Source organism: Scylla paramamosain, chromosome 1 (genome assembly GCF_035594125.1).
Source record: "Scylla paramamosain isolate STU-SP2022 chromosome 1, ASM3559412v1, whole genome shotgun sequence".
NCBI lineage: Eukaryota > Metazoa > Arthropoda > Malacostraca > Decapoda > Portunidae > Scylla > Scylla paramamosain.
Window position 1 is genome coordinate 39,090,193 of NC_087151.1, and position 20,000 is coordinate 39,110,192.

The 20,000-nt window shown below is 40.6% G+C and overlaps 1 protein-coding gene across 2 annotated transcripts in view; it reads right to left on the bottom strand.

The window, feature by feature from the left end:
* Positions 1–20,000, bottom strand: part of LOC135105268 (tetratricopeptide repeat protein 39B-like) — a 137,150-nt gene that overhangs the window by 43,628 nt on the left and 73,522 nt on the right. For both annotated transcript variants that reach the window (XM_064013507.1, XM_064013492.1), the window contains exon 2: positions 9,118–9,140. In XM_064013507.1, coding sequence (XP_063869577.1) covers positions 9,118–9,140 — 23 coding nt within the window. The remainder of the gene's footprint in view (positions 1–9,117; positions 9,141–20,000) is intronic.

The window sequence follows — 20,000 nt, forward strand, 5'->3', positions numbered from 1 at the left end:
GTATCAGGTTCGTGCAGAAAACTCGTGGAGCAGGAGAGGTACGTAAATGTTTAATGTGACATTGAGTCCTTGCACGCACGCCGGCTCTCACAACACATGCAGCAAGAGTGCACCAAATAGAGACTCCCAGTTTTCTTCTTTTATTGTACTTGTGTCTTTTCTTTCCCCTTCACTGTGGCTGTTCCCCATTACCAGCTACACTTAGGGAACGATGTGCTGCGTATACCAAACTGACACCGCCACATAACTTAGTGCACTCACATCCACAACTTTATAGATTCCGGAAACACTGTTATAGTATGTCCGAAACACGTACCAATAGTGCATACAGCTCCACTCAAAAATATCCACAGCGAAGGAAGTCTTCACTATAAGAATTAACATTGAGCTCTGCGCCAAGTCACTCCCATACACAGAACAAAACACAACGTTGTATTAAGTCGAAGAACTACAAGCAGTGCGACCAAGCCAAGGAGGAGGATGCGTCACTGGCTCCTCTATTATTACACGTCAGTCTTGCGATGCACGCTATTCTGTCACTGCGCGCACACACACACACACACACACACACACACACACACACACACACACACACACACACACACACACACAGTTTAGTTAGTTTATTGATCATGAACACCAATTAACATTACGTACTACGAAAAATAAAAGGAATTATACCACAAAATAAATAATAAATGTTTCGTTTGTTTATCGATAATAAACACAAATATTAACATTACGTATTTAGAAAAGAAAGAAAAAAATATCACTGCATAAATTCTAAAGGAAACATGAACTACATATCAACTGTAGCCCAAACTATAACAAAATACCACTGAATTAAACACACACACACACACACACACACACACACACACAGGGAGTAATGATAAACCTTCCTGTCCTGACATGGTTTAATCCCCTTCCACTACTGCTAAGGTTTCCACACTCTTCCACACACTTCCACTCTTCCATACTCCCTGCCTGTCCTTAATACCTGCCACCGTCCACCGTCACTCTTCACACTTAATACCCCACTTCATCCTCCGCCACTGTCCTGCCTCTGTCTACTCCCTCTCCCTCCCTCTCTTTCTGTAAGCCCTCCTCCCTCATCTCATCATCACTGCTTGCCAAACTCAGTGTCATGTGTCCCTTTGTTCTCCTTCTCTTTGTTTGTTTTTTTGCTCCTTACTTCAATGCATTACTACAACCAACGCGGCCATCACTACTACTACTACTACTGCTACTACTACTTACTACTACTACTACTGACACTACTATGATTACTAAGCTGCAGAAAACATGGGGTCCAATTGCAAAGTCCTGCAATTACACTCTACACTGCACTAATAGGAGAGGCAGAGGGGAGCTCAACATAATGAAAGGCAGGGAAGAGATGGGGATCAAACCACACTGCAAACATCGAGACAGAGAGAAAGCAATGTTATTTTGATGCTCGGAATAAAAGAGGGGGAGATGAAAGAAAAGGAAAGAATACGAAACACACTCTTTAACAAGAGAAAGAATTTATTTATAAAGGTAACTCAGGCTTCAGACTCCACTTAAAAGAAATACAGTTTAACTGGGGGGTTTTCTAGTGATTGTTTTTGAGAAGCGGTAATCAACTGGGTTTTTTATATACTCGTAGAAGAAGAAGAAGAAGAAGAAGAAGAAGAAGAAGAAGAAGAAGAAGAAGAAGAAGAAGAAGAAGAAGATCTTTAATAACCATTGGTCCCCATGTAGAAACAAGCACGAGTTTTTTACTCGTGAAAAAAAAGACCAACCAAGGACACAAAAGTGGAAAAAAAAAAGTTTTCCGTTTCTAAAAATAATATAAAAAAGAACATTCACGAAAAGGAGGCCAATTCAGTTCTGGAGATGAAAGGGATGAGAATAAACGTATTGGCTAAGTCTTGCGTTAGTGAAAGGGACTGCAAAGAGATGAGGGTTTAGAGGAAAGTGTTGTGCAGGGAGGCCGGTACGAAAGGTGAAACATACGAAGGCGGGAAAGAAATGCAGAACACCACCTTCATTTGAAAGGATTCTTTACTATTCTGACGTAAGACCACCTTTGCAGGACTGAGGTAGCGAGGCAGCAGACCTCAGGTGCGGACAAAGAAAAATAGTTATTCGTTAATATCGCTATTTAATTGTTAATCATTAATTAATTAATCAGCTTTGTGGAACGAAAAAAAAAATAATTGGGCAGAGCTTTCATTGGATCATGGGATTCCACTTCCTATGTCAATGACTGCACGAGAGAGAGAGAGAGAGAGAGAGAGAGAGAGAGAGAGAGAGAGGAGAGAGAGAGAGAGAGAGAGAGAGAGAGAGAGAGAGAGAGAGAGAGAGAGAGAGAGAGATTTCGAGTGTTCAACTTCAATAGGAAGTCAGGATGTCTGCTCGGCGTGCTCGTGTTATATCATTGTGAACAAAGGAACCTGGATGCTAACCACCATGTTGTTGATGTTACTACTACTACTACAACTATCACCTCCACACCTCCTCCTCCTCCTCCTCCTCCTCCTCCTCCTCCTTCTCCCTCTACTACTACTACTACTACTACTACTGCTACTACTACTACTACTACTACTACTACTACTACTACTAACTACTACTACTACTACTACTGCTGCTGCTGCTGCTGCTGCTGCTGCTGCTTCTGCTGCTGTTACTGCTGCTGCTACTGCTCCTGCTGCTGCTGCTGCTGCTGCTACTACTACTACTACTACTACTACTACTACTACTACTACTACTACTACTACTACTACTACTACGTGGGATGACGTTCAAGAGATAACCTCATTCCTAAGAAAAAATAATTTACAACTCGTATATCTTGAAGGTGATGTGACTGTAGAAACACGAGAGATGGTTTTGTAAAAGGAAAAGAAGACATGAACAATATTTTCGTGACATGAAGATAGAAAGTCCAGAAATGAGAGTTGACTAGTGAGCAAAAGATAGAAGCGAAATTTTAAGAGACGTAATGTTGAGTTAAAAGACCCTGACTGAGAAGTTTGGAAGATGTATCAGTGAGTAGAGATGAGGAAGTAATTGTGATGGAAATATGAGAAGAAAAAGGAAGTGAATGATATGGTATAGAGGGAGTCTTTAGGAGGAGGAGGAGGAGGAGGAGGAGGAGGAGGAATTATATCAAGAACAATGAGTGGTTGACGGGGCAGAAAAAAAAAAAAAAAAGTATGTAGTGGGCGTGCTATCAACGTCACCAAAAGTCTTGTCCTTCACAAAATCTAACATTTCCACAACTAGACAAATTTATCTCTTGATCACCTACAACTTTTTAGGCACTCATTTTTGTACTACAGTTAAACCCATATTACCTTTTTCTTTTCAGTGTCCATGTAAACCATTACTTTTACAGCGTTTTGAAATATAACAACGGGCAGCCACAACAATACAATGATTACATAGTTTTATGGGGCAGAATATACAAAATTAATCATGTATTCTCTCTTTACTCTGTGTTCATGCAAACCATTCCTTTACAGTCCTTTGCATAGAGATAAGACTGAGACTCATTTCCTCTCGCGGTAACGATAACATGAGACAAGTGTAATTATTATTCATTGAAGATATTGAGTCTGAGAGAAGGAACGCTCTCCAACCAAGTGTAATAAAAGTAATAAAAGAATGTTCAAATACTGGGAAGAAACAGATAAGGGAAAAGAGTGTGCAGTATTGCTTTTTTGTGTAAAGGAAGTTGGATAAGAGCAATAATAATAAAAAATCCAAGGCATTGCATGAGAAAGGTGGATGATATTAAAAGACACTGAAATAATGAATGTAAAAACTGGGGAAACGAGAGAGAGAGAGAGAGAGAGAGAGAGAGAGAGAGAGAGAGAGAGAGAGAGAGAGAGAGAGAGAGAGAGAGAGAGAGAGAGAGAGAGAGAGAGAGAGAGAGAGAGAGAGAGAGAGAGGATTATACATAAAAGAAAGCGTTGGGGAACAGAAGTGAAAGCCAAGAATCAAGGAGACAAGAGTAAGATGACGCACAAGAAGCAGTTAAATAGGTGTATTTATTTAATATAGATAATAAGGACGAGGCCTGCGACACGAGCTATCTTGACGGGCTTCCTGTGGAGGGAGGAAGCGGATTGAGACCTCGCTTCAATATAAGTATAACTCTTCATTCTAAACCCGCCTGATGGAGCAGCTAGCCTCTGTAGCAGCTGACGCAATACGCTACGCATGTCACTGTCTTCAATCATGTATCAAAACTCTTCTACTTTCGGCTGTTCTCGTCAGGGGTCGCCACAGCAAATCAACCCTCTCCAACAAGCTAGGTCTTCTGCGCCTTCTTGAGTCACATTACAGGCATGTCTCCTTTCACTGCATCCATAAACTTTCTCTTAGGTCTTCCTCTCTTCTCCTGCTGGGTAGATCCATCTCCAGCATACTCCTCGTCTTTCTCATTGAGATGCCCGAACCAAACGTATAAAAAGACACCTTCCTTGGTTAACCTATTGAACTTGTTTAAGTCGATTATAAAATCTTATGCTTTTCATGAAATTAGTATTGAGTATTTTTGAACCAGAATTCTGGTAGACATGATACACAACTCATTGATCTTGAGACAGCAAACATAAATAAATCTTCGTAGAGTCATGTGGTGTTAGAACAAATAATAAAGTAAAAAATGTTTCCGGAATGAGAGAGGTTACTAAGATGTGGAACCTGCTTTGAAACCGGTTTGTATTCGCTTTTAAGAATACATTTTCTTTCTATTTTCTTTTTTTCAGTTCTTGGATAGTTTCTTTTACACACAGAAAAAAAAAAAAAAAACAATGTAAAGTATCTCTAAAATAAGGAGGTGGTGGTAGGTGGAGAAGGAGTAAAAGGGAAAGGAGCTACGCATGCAATTAAGATAAAGGATGTTGAAAAAATTAAAGTATGCGCGCTTATCTATACTTGTGAATGAAAGTAAACAAAAACTGAATCTTGGAGAAGAGTTCCTGTCTTTACCTGCAGTCTGTTAGCGTATCTGGGGTGGTGTGCACTGCCAGGTCTGTGCCGCCGACTATAGCATATATACACCTCAGTGGTGGCTTGAAGCTGATAAAAGTGATAACTGATCCACACCTGATTGTGGAGAATGACAGGTCGCCGTACGCATTTCATTTGAGATAACTCGAAATTCTAATTTTACAGCATGATTAAAAGAAAAAACAAAAAAACTGCTGTAGTCAAATGTTTTTGTATTAGTTTCTGGAGAAAAATCCATCTTCAGAGAAAAATATCCATATAAAAAGATAAATAAATAAAGATCGTGCTCCCAAATTAGTGGTAAATGACTGGTATAGACTCCATGATCAGATTGATAGTGCTGATTATCTAAGGAACTTTAAATGAAGATTAGATAAGTTTGTGGATAAAGATGATAGGAGAATATAGGTAAATTATGCTTTATACAGGGAATACCAAGCGTAGGTCAGCTGGCTTCTTACAGCTTCCCTTATTTTCTGACGCTCATATATATAAATTTCCGATACCAATAGAACGAAGGATACAAACAGAAATTCAAACGTTATAAATCCTGCATTTGTTGAAACAATCCATAAAGAAATACCTTTGAGCAAGTTAAAATAAGGAATAAAATAAAATAAAATAGAATAAATAAACAAAAGAAAGCTCAACTAAACACATAAAAAGAAGCAAAGGAAAGGTCGTGATGTTGCTATGACAACCCTCCGCCCTTTAGTTGCAACACTTTCAGCTACAATCGTGTGGTGGTCAGTCCTGTCCTGCTACGGAGATGACGAGTCTTGTTGAGTGTGGTCAGTGCGCAGCGCGGCGGGGCACTGCTTGACTCTAACCTGCCATTTCCTTTACTTTATATTCCCTCTAAGGTTAGTACCTCACTTCATTGGTATTGCGATAGATAGATAGATAGATAGTTAGGTAGATAGATAGACAGATAGAGAGATAGATAGATAGATAGATAGATAAATAGATATATAGATAGACAGATGAATAAACAGACTGACAGACAAACAAAAAGACAGGCAGACCAATAGCAAGGTATATAGAGGAAGTTAAATGTTTATTGATCACAACATCTATTCAGCATCAGTAAATAAATGCTTTATCTTATTAAATTCAGTAAACAAATGCTGACCTTTAAAGATACATGCCATTGAAAGTAACATGAATTTCAGCAGTTATGGTTCACACAAATTAAATATAAAACATATACCATCCCAACCTTTCTATTCGTTTTAGTATAAAAGCATCCGCGTATACATCCTGACCCCTTGCTGTTATTATGCTTTCCCTTCTGATTGCCTGCATCTCCCCTTCCCCTCCTCTGCCTCCCCTGCCTTGTTTCAATGTGTGCTTTCTCCGTATATTCCCCCGACCCGTTCCTCCAGGCCAGACAGATCCACTGCCCCACTAATGCCGCATCTCATACTCCTGGCTTTCCCCGCCCCGTCCTGCCACTGCACGACCCGCCCAAGGCCTCACCCACACACGCCCTTCATGCTCTCAGCCTAACTCTCAGTGGTTCACCTTCGTGCTGCTTTCACCTGATCGGGAAAAAAATAGAGTGTAAAAATAATCTGACTTATCTTGAACTTGTCTAGCGGAAAGTAAATGCACATCTCCTTGACTTTTTCAGTACTCTAAGTAAATTTCCAAGGTTCATAAAATTATTTATCATTACTTAGAAAAGTGTAAAATAGATATAATGGCAGTGGATGAATAAGTAGAGGTAATTTTTTACGACTTCTTTACATCAAAGTCAGCGAAAAGAAAACGCACATTTCCCAAGCTCTTCCATAACTAGAGACGGATTTTCAGGCTTCAGAAAATCACGAATTATTAGAAAAGAGTAAGACAGAAAGAGATATGACAGCAGCGAACGAATAATAATAATAATAATAATAATAATAATAATAATAATAATAATAATAATAATAATAAAAATGAAGATAATTCTTAACACCTCCAATCTTGCAACAATATCCATAATAATGAAACCCTAATATAACAGCAAAACTTCGTCACCTCACTGATATAGTTATTGTTACTACGAAAACGAAAGGCTGCCAATATACGAAGAACGCAGAGAGTGAGTTGTCATAGCTGGAAGTATTTTATGTCTGTCAGAAGACGAAAGACAGCACAAAAAAAATGCGCCAGTAAGTTTCAGACACAACTCTCGTTCAAAGACGGGATAAGTTTAACAAGATTCAAGAGCAACTTTAAACAACTTTACGAAATCCTATGGGGAATTTGATATTACTTTACAAACTCTGACGAGGAGGAGGAGAAGGAGGAGGATCTGTGGGAGGAAAGGATAAGGAGGTGAACGGGATGCTGATAAATGTGTGCTTGAGAAACGTGATAAATGAAAAAGAAATCACATGTCAACAGTCTCGAATTTTGTGCTGCCGAGAGAGTAGAACACAGCTACCAAGATGAAAAGACCAACAACGATTACAATAGCAAGAATAAAAAGAAATACCGCAACACTGCACGGGGGTTTGATCAATTGGCCGATGAAGTATGGACAAAAAAATATGAATGCCAGCACAAGTTTCTGCCACCTGTATTTTCCCATGTCTCGAGAAGTGTGTAGGTGTGTTACGCGCAGCATCTGAGGAGACCGAGGAGTGGGTGGACAGGTGACGGCGAGGAAAGAGAAAAGTGTGTGCAAGAAGTGTACAAATGCAGAAGTGAAAGCTACGATGCGAAAAGGCGAAAGGAAAATGTCGCTCAAGCACTTATCTCACACAGTTTTATTTGTCCTTTGTTAACATTCAGATCACAATAAAAAATAAAAATAAAAAATAAATAAAAAGTTTGTATGGACACGTCAAAAAACAGATAAATTTCGTCTTTCCTAACTTAAAGGATAAGAGTCTATAAAGTTACAGAAGATCATGGGACTAAACTGAAAGGGTTAAACAAGAGAAAGTTAGGCAGAAAGAAGGAAAAGAGGAAGTAAAACAAAACATAAGATAAAAGAGGAGATAATAAGAGCCACAGACCAAACAAAATACATATCTTCACTGACACTGTAATGAAAAAGGAAAGACGTGCGGATCTAATTAACATTTTTATTGGGCAAAAGCTCTACCGGAATGATTGATGATGCGGAAGGCAGCGGCGGCGAGTCACTCAGCCGGCGCACCTTTAGGCAAACGATTGTCTTGTGTGTCTAGAATGTCCTGAAAACAACACTCACAACAACAGTAACAGCAACGACAACAATGGCAACAAATTTCACGGGTCAAAAGACGTCGCTCGAGGCATGATTGCAATTTCGACAATTTAGGAGACCAGCAAAGTCATCCGAGAGCGAGTCCTCCTCCCCACCGCTGTTACCAACTTGCATAACTAAACACATTCGCTTTAGATAATACGGAAAGGCACCTCCATTCATTCTAATGGCGATCAACTCTTGCTATAATGCTAAACTTGCTACATGGAACTGCTTGGTGAGTTTTCATTCCATTATGCTGACGTGTAATTGAACAGAGGAATTATTATTACTGTCAGTCTCTATATGATTCCAATGTATATTAAAGGTATCCTTCAACATTCTCCAGTCATTTCTGTCAACGATGAATGCTTATGTAAAGATGACCATTATTATTTTCCTTAAAGCTGTATTATTAAACACTTTGTTCTCTCTTCAGGATTATTTTCAAAGGCTACGGAGATGATTAGTCAGGTTTCCATGCGTGTTCTTCCCAATGATGATACAGAATTCTTGTTAAACATCATAACAACCATGGAAACACCCTAGGAAACCTCAATAACATCCACCACAGCCTGTTAAAATTGTAATGCAGATAAAACACCAAAAAGTTTAAGAAGCGCCTTGCTAACACGAGTAAAGAGATGTTCTGTGAGTAAAGAAAGAAGGGATCCCTGTTACCTAATCTACAAAGTGAGGTTCTATGGACACCCTCTGTTGTTGCTGTACGTCATTATTATCTCTGACGTGTGTTTTTTCCCTTAAGGCTCCACCGTCGACCCTGGCACACACCCAACACCAGCTTTGTCAGGCTCCACAAAACTGGAGCTGGCCCGCCTTACCCTCGCCCGGCCTCCCGAGACTGACACACAGGGAGATGGAATACTCACTCCTCGGCGGCGTCCACGAAGACCTGGGGACAGAAAGAAGACGGATGAGGTTAGAAACTTTGCCGGCCAGTCACTGAGAGATAGATAGGTAGACAGATAGACAAATAGACAAAGATAGATAGATACATACATACATACATACATAAACAGGAAGATAGATGAACAAATAGATAGATGGATAAATAGAAAGTTAGACAGATAGATAAACAAGAAGAAAGATGGATAAACAGTTAAACAGATAGATAGATAAGGTACTAACAATATCTTTATCACCAAATATTATCATACAGTCAGAAGAAAAAAAAAACATCATAATATTAAAAAGAAAATCAAAACACAAAGAAAAATGTATCAAATCACAACAATTAACAACACTACAATCCATCAAAACATCACTACATCTCCCGAAAATATCTAAAACCCACAACACATCCACTCACCAAGCCAAGTCACATCAGACACATCACTCCCACGCACTCCCACCACCTCCCTCCCACGCACTACGCGCTTCAAAGCAACGCAACACCATAACGATGCCACGGAGCCACGCATCCCGTCACACACCTCGTCACAGCTCGTCACAGGCCCAGCACACCAATCACGTCACTCCCACACACCCGTCACGCTCGCCACACTTTATGACTGTCCGTGTGTGTGTGTGTGTGTGTGTGTGTGTGTGTGTGTGTGTGTGTGTGTGTGTGTGTGTGTGTGTGTGTGTGTGTGTGTGTGTGTGTGTGTGTGTGTGTGTGTGTGTGTGTGTGTTTGTGAGTGTGTGTGTGTGTATTCCCCTTTTGCTAACGATTAAATAAGACGTGTAGCTTTTTCTCACTGTGTGCATTTGTGTATATAATACGTGTACGAAACGGTTTTTTATGAATATAACTTTTTTTTTTTTTTATTTTGCAAAGAGAAGCGTTATATATTATTTTTGTTCTATAATTCAGGTGGTTATCTCTGCTACTGTAGGTAAAATCTTTTCAGTGGGAGTATTTGAGCATAAACCCGAGGGTATTTTTGAATGCATGTATTAACTATTTTTACACGTAAACGTTTGTGTATATATTTCCATTTATTCGTTCATTAAGAAAGAGTAAGAAAATTTTTACTTTTTACGTATTTCAACGTCTGAAGAGATGATTTCGCTAACCAAAACAATTTTTTTTTTTTTTTTTTGCAAAGAGAGAAGAAGGAATCATTGTTACGCTTTAGCAAACTTACCCTTGAATTCCAGCGGCTTAAATTTACTTAAATCTATGACATGTTACTTAATCTGAGTAACAGGAACCACAAGATGATCAACCGCTCTTTTATAGTCTTATCATTTTCCTATATTTCTAGTATAATCTGAAGCCAGAGAATTAAGTCCAATGTCACCCCTAATAAGAAATCACCCCACTCATACTGAAGGACAAAATACTTATTTGCCAACTGTATCCTTCAATTTTCTCGGAAAAATTACAAATTATTTTTTCGGTAAATATTCATAAAGGACTCAAGAGAAAAAGAGGTGGCGGCGGGCGTGCCAGGAGAGATAATTCAGGAATCAGCCATGACATAAAGAGGAAAAACAAGAGAAACTAAAGAAGGGTGTGTCTATTTGATACTTGGAAAAACCTGAATTCTTAAGAGAGGGAAAGTGATGCATCTTTTAGATATTTAGATGTTGGTTTTACGTGTACGATAAGAAAGGAAAGCAAGTGAACGAGTAAGGGTGTGTGTGTGTGTGTGTGTGTGTGTGTGTGTGTGTGTGTGTGTGTGTGTGTGTGTGTGTGTGTGTGTGTGTGTGTGTGTGTGTGTAATATATGCAAGTAATGGATAGAAAAAAGAAGAGAGAGAGAGAGAGAGAGAGAGAGAGAGAGAGACCATAGCTTGAACACTCGCAGTAAAATCACACCAGGCAATCACACAACCTCTCCCGCAGCAGGCGCTTCGCCCCGCACCCTCCACTCCCATTCCGCTACCGCCACCGAACGCTTCGGAAGGACCAGACTCGTGCAGGCGCCTGATAAGTGGCCCTGGCGATTTTCCGGGTGCTGAATGCAATTGTGCGGCTTGAGCCTCGTTATTGTATCACACACACACACACACACACACACACACACACACACACACACACACACACACACACACACACACACACACACACACACACACACGATGACGATATTTAAGAAATTTGTAAACAAAAAAAAATTCCACTACTATCATTATTTTATTTAAATTACTGAAAAAAACGGAACGTGAAAAAGATCGATTTCTGATGAGAAACGATGAAAAAAAATGTTATTGAATTTTAAAATAGAATAGGTAAAAAAATATTGTACTCAAAGGATGAGAAGACTTATACTCGTAGTTTCCCGGATATATATAGCAATATCTGAGGTGGTTCACAGGTTGTGTGCACGAAACAGTGCGTGGAGAGAGTAGTCATGTGCTGAAAGATGAAGAGAATAATAGTAAAAGTAGAAAGAGGACAACACGGGATTAATTCTAAATTTTTACAATGCAAATACAGTAGATAAACAGACATCACACACACACACACACACACACACACACACACACACACACACACACACACACGGAGAGGTGATCATGATAATGGAAAGATATAGTAGAGTAACACCACCAACAGCAGCAACAGCGGAGGAAGTAGTAGTAGCACCAGCAACAGCAGCAGAAGTAGTAGTAGTAGTAGTAGTAGTAGTAGTAGTAGTAGTAGTAGTAGTAGTAGTAGTAGTAGTAGTAGTAGTAGTAGTAGTAGTAATAGCACCAACAGAAGTAGATGTTCAAGTCGCAGCAGACTATTCAATATTCCTTAGTTACAAACCACACACTAGCACAACAACACAAACCCCACCTGAGTTTGCTTGCTGCACGAGAGCTTGGCCTGCAGCACTCATAAATACATCACTACAGCGACTGACAGCAGGCCAATCTAGATATGACCTTCATTGCAGGCGGGGGAGAGACCAAGGCTGCGTGAGAAGCAAACAGGGAGAAAGAGAGGAAGGGAGAGACAGAGAGGAGGAGGAGGAGGGAGAGTGAGGAGTGAGAGAAAACATGCATGAAATAAGTAAAATGAGGCGTAGCTGAAGTGGAGCAGCGAAGGAGACTCATCATCAAAGAAACTGAAGGAGGATCGTGAGAGTCTGCTTAGCTATCCTTAAGACTGAGCTGTTTGGCCCATGAAAAGAAGGACGAACCGAAGCGAAAAAGAAGGAATGGGGAGGAAGGGAAAGGAAGAAAGGAGGGACAATAATCTGAAAGACTGAGGAATGGAACCAAAGCAGGAAAGTCGAGGACGAAAGAAGGGACAAATCAGTGAATGAATGCAGGGATCAACATTTTTTCCTTCCCGTGAATGCAAGAGAAATGACGAGGCTTGCGAGAGACGAAGAAGGAGTTACGAGGATGAAAAGACAGAAGGAGGTCAAGCGTAAAGGAGGTGAGAGAGAGAGAGAGAGAGAGAGAGAGAGAGAGAGAGAGAGAGAGAGAGAGAGAGAGAGAGAGAGAGAGAGAGAGAGAGAGAGAGAGAGAGAGAGAGAGAGAGAGAGAGAGAATTAGGTGAAAACGTAGTTAACGAAAAACGAATCAGACAAACTTAGGGAGAATATGGAACAAAAACTTGAGACACAGAAAAGAAGGAAAAGAAAGCAAGAACGAAAAAAAAAAACAAGAGAGAAAATTAGAGAGGGTGAGAGAAATTAAAGTTAGCAGTGAAAGACAAGGAAAGAAGAGTAAATGTTGACGAAAATTTACTATTAATTAAATGTTTCTTTGCTTATCGCTGTTGTGTGTGTGTGTGTGTGTGTGTGTGTGTGTGTGTGTGTGTGTGTGTGTGTGTGTGTGTGTGTGTGTGTGTGTGTGTGTGTGTGTGTGTGTGTGTGTGTTGTAACGGTTATGTGAGCATTAAACATACCTATTCAGTCCGTCTGTCCTTCAATCTCTCTCTCTCTCTCTCTCTCTCTCTCTCTCTCTCTCTCTCTCTCTCTCTCTCTCTCTCTCTCTCTCTCTCTCTCTCTCTTATCCTTAAGAATCCTCCAAATCACTCGCTTCCACCCGTTGTTTCCTTCCTGAGTCCTACGTTTGGTCTTTTGTACCCCTGTCTCATGGTCACTCTCAGCTCCTTCCAGCCAGGCACTCTTTCGCGCCTGCAAGCCTCCACGTCCCGCCCAGAAGACTTTCAAGAGCCTCAATCTCATCCATCTGAAACATTACGACGTGGCGAGCAGAGAGTGAGAAAGGGAAAGCCATCCATTTGCAGTCTCTCTCTCTCTCTCTCTCTCTCTCTCTCTCTCTCTCTCTCTCTCTCTCTCTCTCTCTCTCTCTCTGGATCGCGAAGATGAGGGTAATAAGGCACACATCTCTGTTCTTTCATGTGTATTATCATTTCTTCGTGGATTTGTCTTAATTTACATCGTTCAGACTCTGCTGATCTTAATGACGCTCGCTTCAAATGCTCAGACGCACTCATCTGGCAAATTATTCAAGAGTTTTCAGTGTGCTAACGAGAAGGCATCTAAGGAGAGCATAAATATGTGCCAAGCAGGAAATGTGAAGAAGGCTGAAAGAAATCCTGGATCACGATAAATATGTAGCTCCGCCTCGAAATCAGATCAATTCGCCCCTTAGCTTAACACCAACCTTTCCACGAAAATTCATGGAAACCTGCTGATAACTTTTAGGTGATTTCCCACGAAATAGAAGGGTTCGTGAAAAGGTTTCAGCCATCGCTTTTGAATTGAAGCGCAAGTGTGTGTGTCGTTAGCAATTAAAGAGTTTGGGAACCTTCATAAGTGTATTTTATTCTCTCTCTTTTGTTGAGGACCGGCATCTAGCAATCTTTTTTTTATATGCTACTTTTTAAATTTGTCGATGGAGTATCTTCTTTTCATGCACAATAATAAAAATTTACAAAAGTTTGGTACGTTGGAACTGCAGCGTGAAGGAGAACAGGTTTCTTATATCCACTTCTTTTATCCACTACTGAGGCTTAATAGAGACACACCGTAATGTTTATGAAAGTAAGATGAAACACCAGTCTGTGTGGTGTGGAGCAATGCCATCAAGAAACACGTGAAGCACACAGGAGATGCACGAGCAGAGACACCCACACTCAACAACGCCTCTGAACCAAGCTGGAAGTGACGTGGAAAGGGAAAGAAAGGCGAAGGCACGAAATAAATCCAGACTGACATGGTGAAAGTGGAGGAATTAGGGAGATTCCAGACACCATCGCTCCTTGCTGCCCCTTTTTCGTCCCTCTTTCCGACCTTCTTGCCTTCTGGACGAGAGGACCCACGCCTGCCTGACCTTGAGCGATAGTCTGCCCCGCCACACCCAACCCATTCCCCTCAAACGGCCGTAGGAATGGGAGGCTTTAAAAGGGAAGGTTATGGCCTCTTAGCATAAACGAGGGAAACAGCTTCACAAGAACCAGGAGAGGAGAAGAAGACCTGAAGTAAAGGAAGACACAAGAAAGGGAATGGTAAAGTAGGGCACGAGAGAAGAAGGAGAATGAGGAGAAGGAAAAAAATATAGTGCATTAGAGGGAAAGAAAAGGAAGGGAAAGGAGCGATGGAGGAAAAGAAAAATGAAAAGAAAAAGAAGGAAGATGTGTGTGTGTGTGTGTGTGTGTGTGTGAGAGAGAGAGAGAGAGAGAGAGAGAGAGAGAGAGAGAGAGAGAGAGAGAGAGAGAGAGAGAGAGAGAGAGAGAGAGAGAGAGAGAGAGAGAGAGAGAGAGAGAGAGAGAGAGAGCAGTGCAAAAGAATATCAGGGAAGGTAGGAGGGAGGGAGATTAGATAAGCGAGAGGATGGAGGTTTGTCGTGAAGATTATTGTAACCACTATGAATACTGATTACCAGGAAGGCTGTGAATGAACGCTTGGATGAATTGCTGCTGTTTTGTTTTTTCTATCGCATCTGCTCTGTTTTTGATCTGTCTGGCTGGCTGGCTGGTTGACTCTCTCTGTCTGTCTCTGTCTGGCTTGCTGTTTGGTTGGCTGTCTGGTCGGCTGAGTGGATGTTTGTTCATGTCTCTCTCTCTCTCTCTCTCTCTCTCTCTCTCTCTCTCTCTCTCTCTCTCTCTCTCTCTCTCTCTCTCTCTCTCTCTCTCTCTCTCTCTCTCTGATTAATAAGCGACAGTAGGGCAAAGACCTCTCACAACTTTTCAACTCCTCTTTATCTCCTAATCATCTTTTCCGGGTCATTTCTCCTAAATCTATGATCTCTGCTCGTCATCCTGTCTGTAAAACACACACACACACACACACACACACACACACACACACACACACACACACACACACACACACACACACACACACACGCACGCACGCAAGAATGTCGTCCCTTACCGTCGCCATTATTCTTCCCTTAATTCCTCTGCTTTTAGTCGCGAGGAAATATATTTATCCTACTCATGAATATCGGATTGGGATTCTGCGAAGACACGCCAGGGGACACCAATTTCAGAGGCGCACGAGGCGAAGGCGGCGAGGCGGTGAAGGGAAGGAGGAGGGAGAGAAGGAAATGATTTAAGAGAGTGAGGCTGAAAGTGACGTGCTGGCGATATTATTACGACCAGAGGCGGTAATGTGTTTGTTTCCATATTTCAGTTTGATATTTCGTTTTCGGTTGTTCAAGTTTTGTTGATGTTTATATTGAAGACAGACGGAAATAAATTAAACTATCTCTTCCATGTCTTCACTATTTTTTTATTTATTTTTTTATTTTTTAGTTCCATGGTAAGTTTTAGTAATTTCGATTCTTATTGTTGTTGACATTTGCACTGACGGAGACAAACTGATGCCTCTTCCTCTTTTTTGTCTTAAGCTTTTCCCAGTTTCCTCCACGGTCAGTAAACTCTATCTTCCCTTTTGACATTTCGCTTCCTATCACTTGGTGTTTAGATTTTATACTGACGGAGACAAATGCAGGTCACTTTTTCTTTTCTCCAGCTTTTTGCAGCTTCATGTGTTGTCGCTAAACTTGCTCAGCCTCCTCCACTTAATCCTCCTCCTCGAAGCTCCTCTCAGTCATATCTTGATTTACACAAATCGAACCACCGGTCTTCCAGTCTTCCTCCTCCTGCGCTCTAGTATATCTTTCGTTTATTTAGTCAGACCTAAGATTAAAACAATACAATTCTATCATCAATGTAGGAAGGAAGCTCTAAAACAAACCAGAACGAATATTACTGATGACATGCAGCTTTAAATGTGATCAACGACTGAAGGCCTCAAGTTAAGAAAGACGAGTGAAGTTACCACGATCCTTATCCTTACTTCCCTGGAAACACAGGAGCTGGTATTCTTAAAGGCTTTGTTCTCTTATTAGAATTATTTTCAAAGGCCAGCGGGGTGATTAATCGTGCTATTTAGTGTTTTACCAACTGATGATGCAGAAGCCATGTCATATACCACTAGTCATGAAAGCATCCCTGAAAACATAAAAAAAAACTTTCATTGCAGCCTGTCAATTGCAAGAGATGAGACGACGAAATGTTTAGAAATGAGCTCTTCAGAATCACATGGAGGCACTGAAAGGAAACCAAAGAGGAACTTAATGCACCAACAAGAATAAGATAACGACAAAGTGTTTAGGAATGCGGTCTTCAAAATCACATTGGCGTGTTTTTCAGCAGGCCTTTTTTTCCAACCATCCAATTTTCCCGTACCTTTATCTCCAATCTGACTAAAGTGTAGAATCCGCTTCCTGATGAGATTGTTTCTGAAGCTGAACTTAATACCTTCCTGTTAACTTAATAAGTATATCTCTTTTAGTTTACCTTTATTTTTTATTGATTTATTTATTTTTCATATCCCTGCTTGGCTCCATATCAGTTTTATGACTTTCCTCTGATGCCCTTATATGGATTTTTATAATAATAATAATAATAATAATAATAATAATAATAATAATAATAATAATAATAATAATAATAATAATGATGATGGTGGCATTGAAAGGACACAAAAAGGGAAACGAATGCACGTCCAAGAATATGACATCTATAAAGCGTCTTTCCTTCTACAATCCAGTGGTCCTAATTCCGACCACTAACTCTTAGCCATTGTTTTCATCCTTCTTATCGGTTCACTTCAGCCTGCTTAACACGCAGAAAAATGCATTTATGTGAGATTGCAACTTATAAGGTAAATATGAGAGAGAGAGAGAGAGAGAGAGAGAGAGAGAGAGAGAGAGAGAGAGAGAGAGAGAGAGAGAGAGAGAGAGAGAGAGAGAGGCAAACAGAAAAACAGACATAAATAGACAGACGGACGGACACGTAGGCAAGCACACACACACACACACACACACACACACACACACACACACACACACACACACACACACACACACACACACACACACACGCAGTAAGCGAGAGAGAAAGGAAGGTCGTGTCTGGCTTTAATGCAAATATCAGAATGTAAATACAAAAAAAGAGTCAAAGGGCAATAGTGTAGCGAGATTACGAGGTTGGTATTGATCTGGTGGCCTGGGAGGTGAGAAGCTGCAATGGGAGAGCAGAGAGGGCGAGAGGGAGAAGGAGAAAATGGAGTGATGAGACAGGAGTGAGTGAGAAGAACTGAAGTGATGGGAAAGAGAAGCTGGAATAGGAAAGAGAAGGAAGTGAGAGAGTAAAAGGATTGGGAAAGGAAGATCAAGGTGAAAGAATGGACGGAGAGAGAGAGAGAGAGAGAGAGAGAGAGAGAGAGAGAGAGAGAGAGAGAGAGAGAGAGAGAGAGAGAGAGAGAGAGAGAGAGAGCATGTGTAGAGGTGTTTGGAGTGTTGGTACTTAAGAGCGGCACACCTGCGTAACACTTGTGCCCCAAACACCTGCTCTCTCTCTCTCTCTCTCTCTCTCTCTCTCTCTCTCTCTCTCTCTCTCTCTCTCTCTCTCTCTCTCTCTCTTCCTTTTCATTTTTTCACTTTCCAGAAATTGATCATTAGCCAGTTCTTGCCTAGCTACTCTCTCTCTCTCTCTCTCTCTCTCTCTCTCTCTCTCTCTCTCTCTCTCTCTCTCTCTCTCTCTCTCTCTCTCTCTCTCTCTCTCTGGAAGAACTCCAAAGAAGGAAGACACATTCTGACTTCACTTTTCATCAATTTAATTTTCTATACGTGAGCGGCAACTTTTTGAAGCTCCTGCAACATGATTTTATTCCCTTTGCTTGTCCTGGAGAGAAGAGTATCAGGTCAGGTTAAGAACTGAATTGCACTTCCACATTGCAAGTCCTCTCCATTTTTACTTTTCTTTCTGCAACGATATCGGCTTTCAGTAGGAGTCTTTTTCTTCCCTTTGCTTCGTTAAACTTCCATTACGTATGTCTGTTTTTTTATTTATTTTTTTTTTTAAGCGGTAATAAATGATGAGGTGACACGGGGCAGAGAGCGAACGGTGAAAGAAAGGTCGTGGGTCTGCATTATTCAGTCGTTGGACCTCAAAGCCATAGTGGAGTAGAGAGAATGAATTACTGCACAACATCCCTAGTAGGTATCCTGTTTGCGACTTTCATATAGCGATTCAGCTTATAATGCATCGCAAGATATCCCGTATAGACCAACTATCTTGAACTTCCTTCCTTCCTTACTGGAACAAACGGACAGGGCAAGCTAGAAGGAATTAATTACTTTAGTTATTTTACCTACGCCTCTCACTTTAGATTTCAGTGTAAAAGGTATTCCAAGAAGTCTAATATGGGGCACAACTCTTCCTCGCTGGGACACAAAGCAGAGGAAAGCTAGACGGATTCAATTACTTTCTAGCTGTTCTACCTACGTCTCTCGCTGCAGATTTCAATGTGTAATGTATGGTAAGCAGCCTCGAGTGATCCAGTAAGCCCACTGCTATTTGCTCTTTCTTCCTACCACATAATGAAAGGCCAAGCTGGAGGGAATGGGTTACTTTCTAATTATTCTAGAAACGTCTTCCATCTCAGGTTTGTGTAATGTATCGTAAGCAGCCTCAAATGATCAGCTAAGTCCACGGCTGTTTGTTCTTTCTTCCCCGCTGGAATACTAGGACAGGACAAGGTAGAGGAAAATAATTACCCTCTTGTTATTCTGCCTAAGCCTCTAAATTCTGGTTTACGTGGCAGTCCCTGTATGAAACATACCTACCTATTTGCAAATATCATCCCCATTAATAAATTTATCAAATCTTCTTTTAAAACGCCCTATTGACTCGGCACTAACAACCTGATTACTGAGTTTATTCCATTAATGTATCGCTCTGTTTGAGAACGAATTCTTTTCTATCTCTTTCTTGAATTTATTTATTTTTTCAAGAAAGGAATAGAAAGGAATTGGTTCTCAAATAGTGTGTAATGTAAGGTAAACAACCTCAAGTGGATCAATACGTCAGCTGATGCTATTTTTTTTTTTTTTTTTTTGTTCTTGCTGGAGCGAGGTAGAGGGAATGAATGGAACATATGCCGAGGCGAGACACACTCAACATCCCGAAGCACTAAAGGAGAACTACGTGGCTTCACTGAGCTAAACTCGTCATGGAAAGAGTATATTTTAAGCAAAGTCCCTTAGAGTTACTAGTATTATTAGTTATCAGTGCTGTCAGAAATCATTGTAAGAAATCGGAAGTCTATGTAGTTTTTTTTTTTTTTACATTCGAAAGAAGCATTTATAAACACGCCTCACTTCTCTTGCCTAATTGCCGATGCATGGTTACTTTCACTGTTAGTTCTAAGCGTTGAAACTGTTGTGAGAAACCATAATTCTGTTTATTTTTTTATTTTTTATATTCGGAAACAATATTCATCCACACGCCACACTCTACCCGCCTGATTGCTGCTGGTTACTTGCATTATTAGATCCTTGTATTGAAGTTAAGATGAGAAATCACTAGTCTGTTTATTATTATT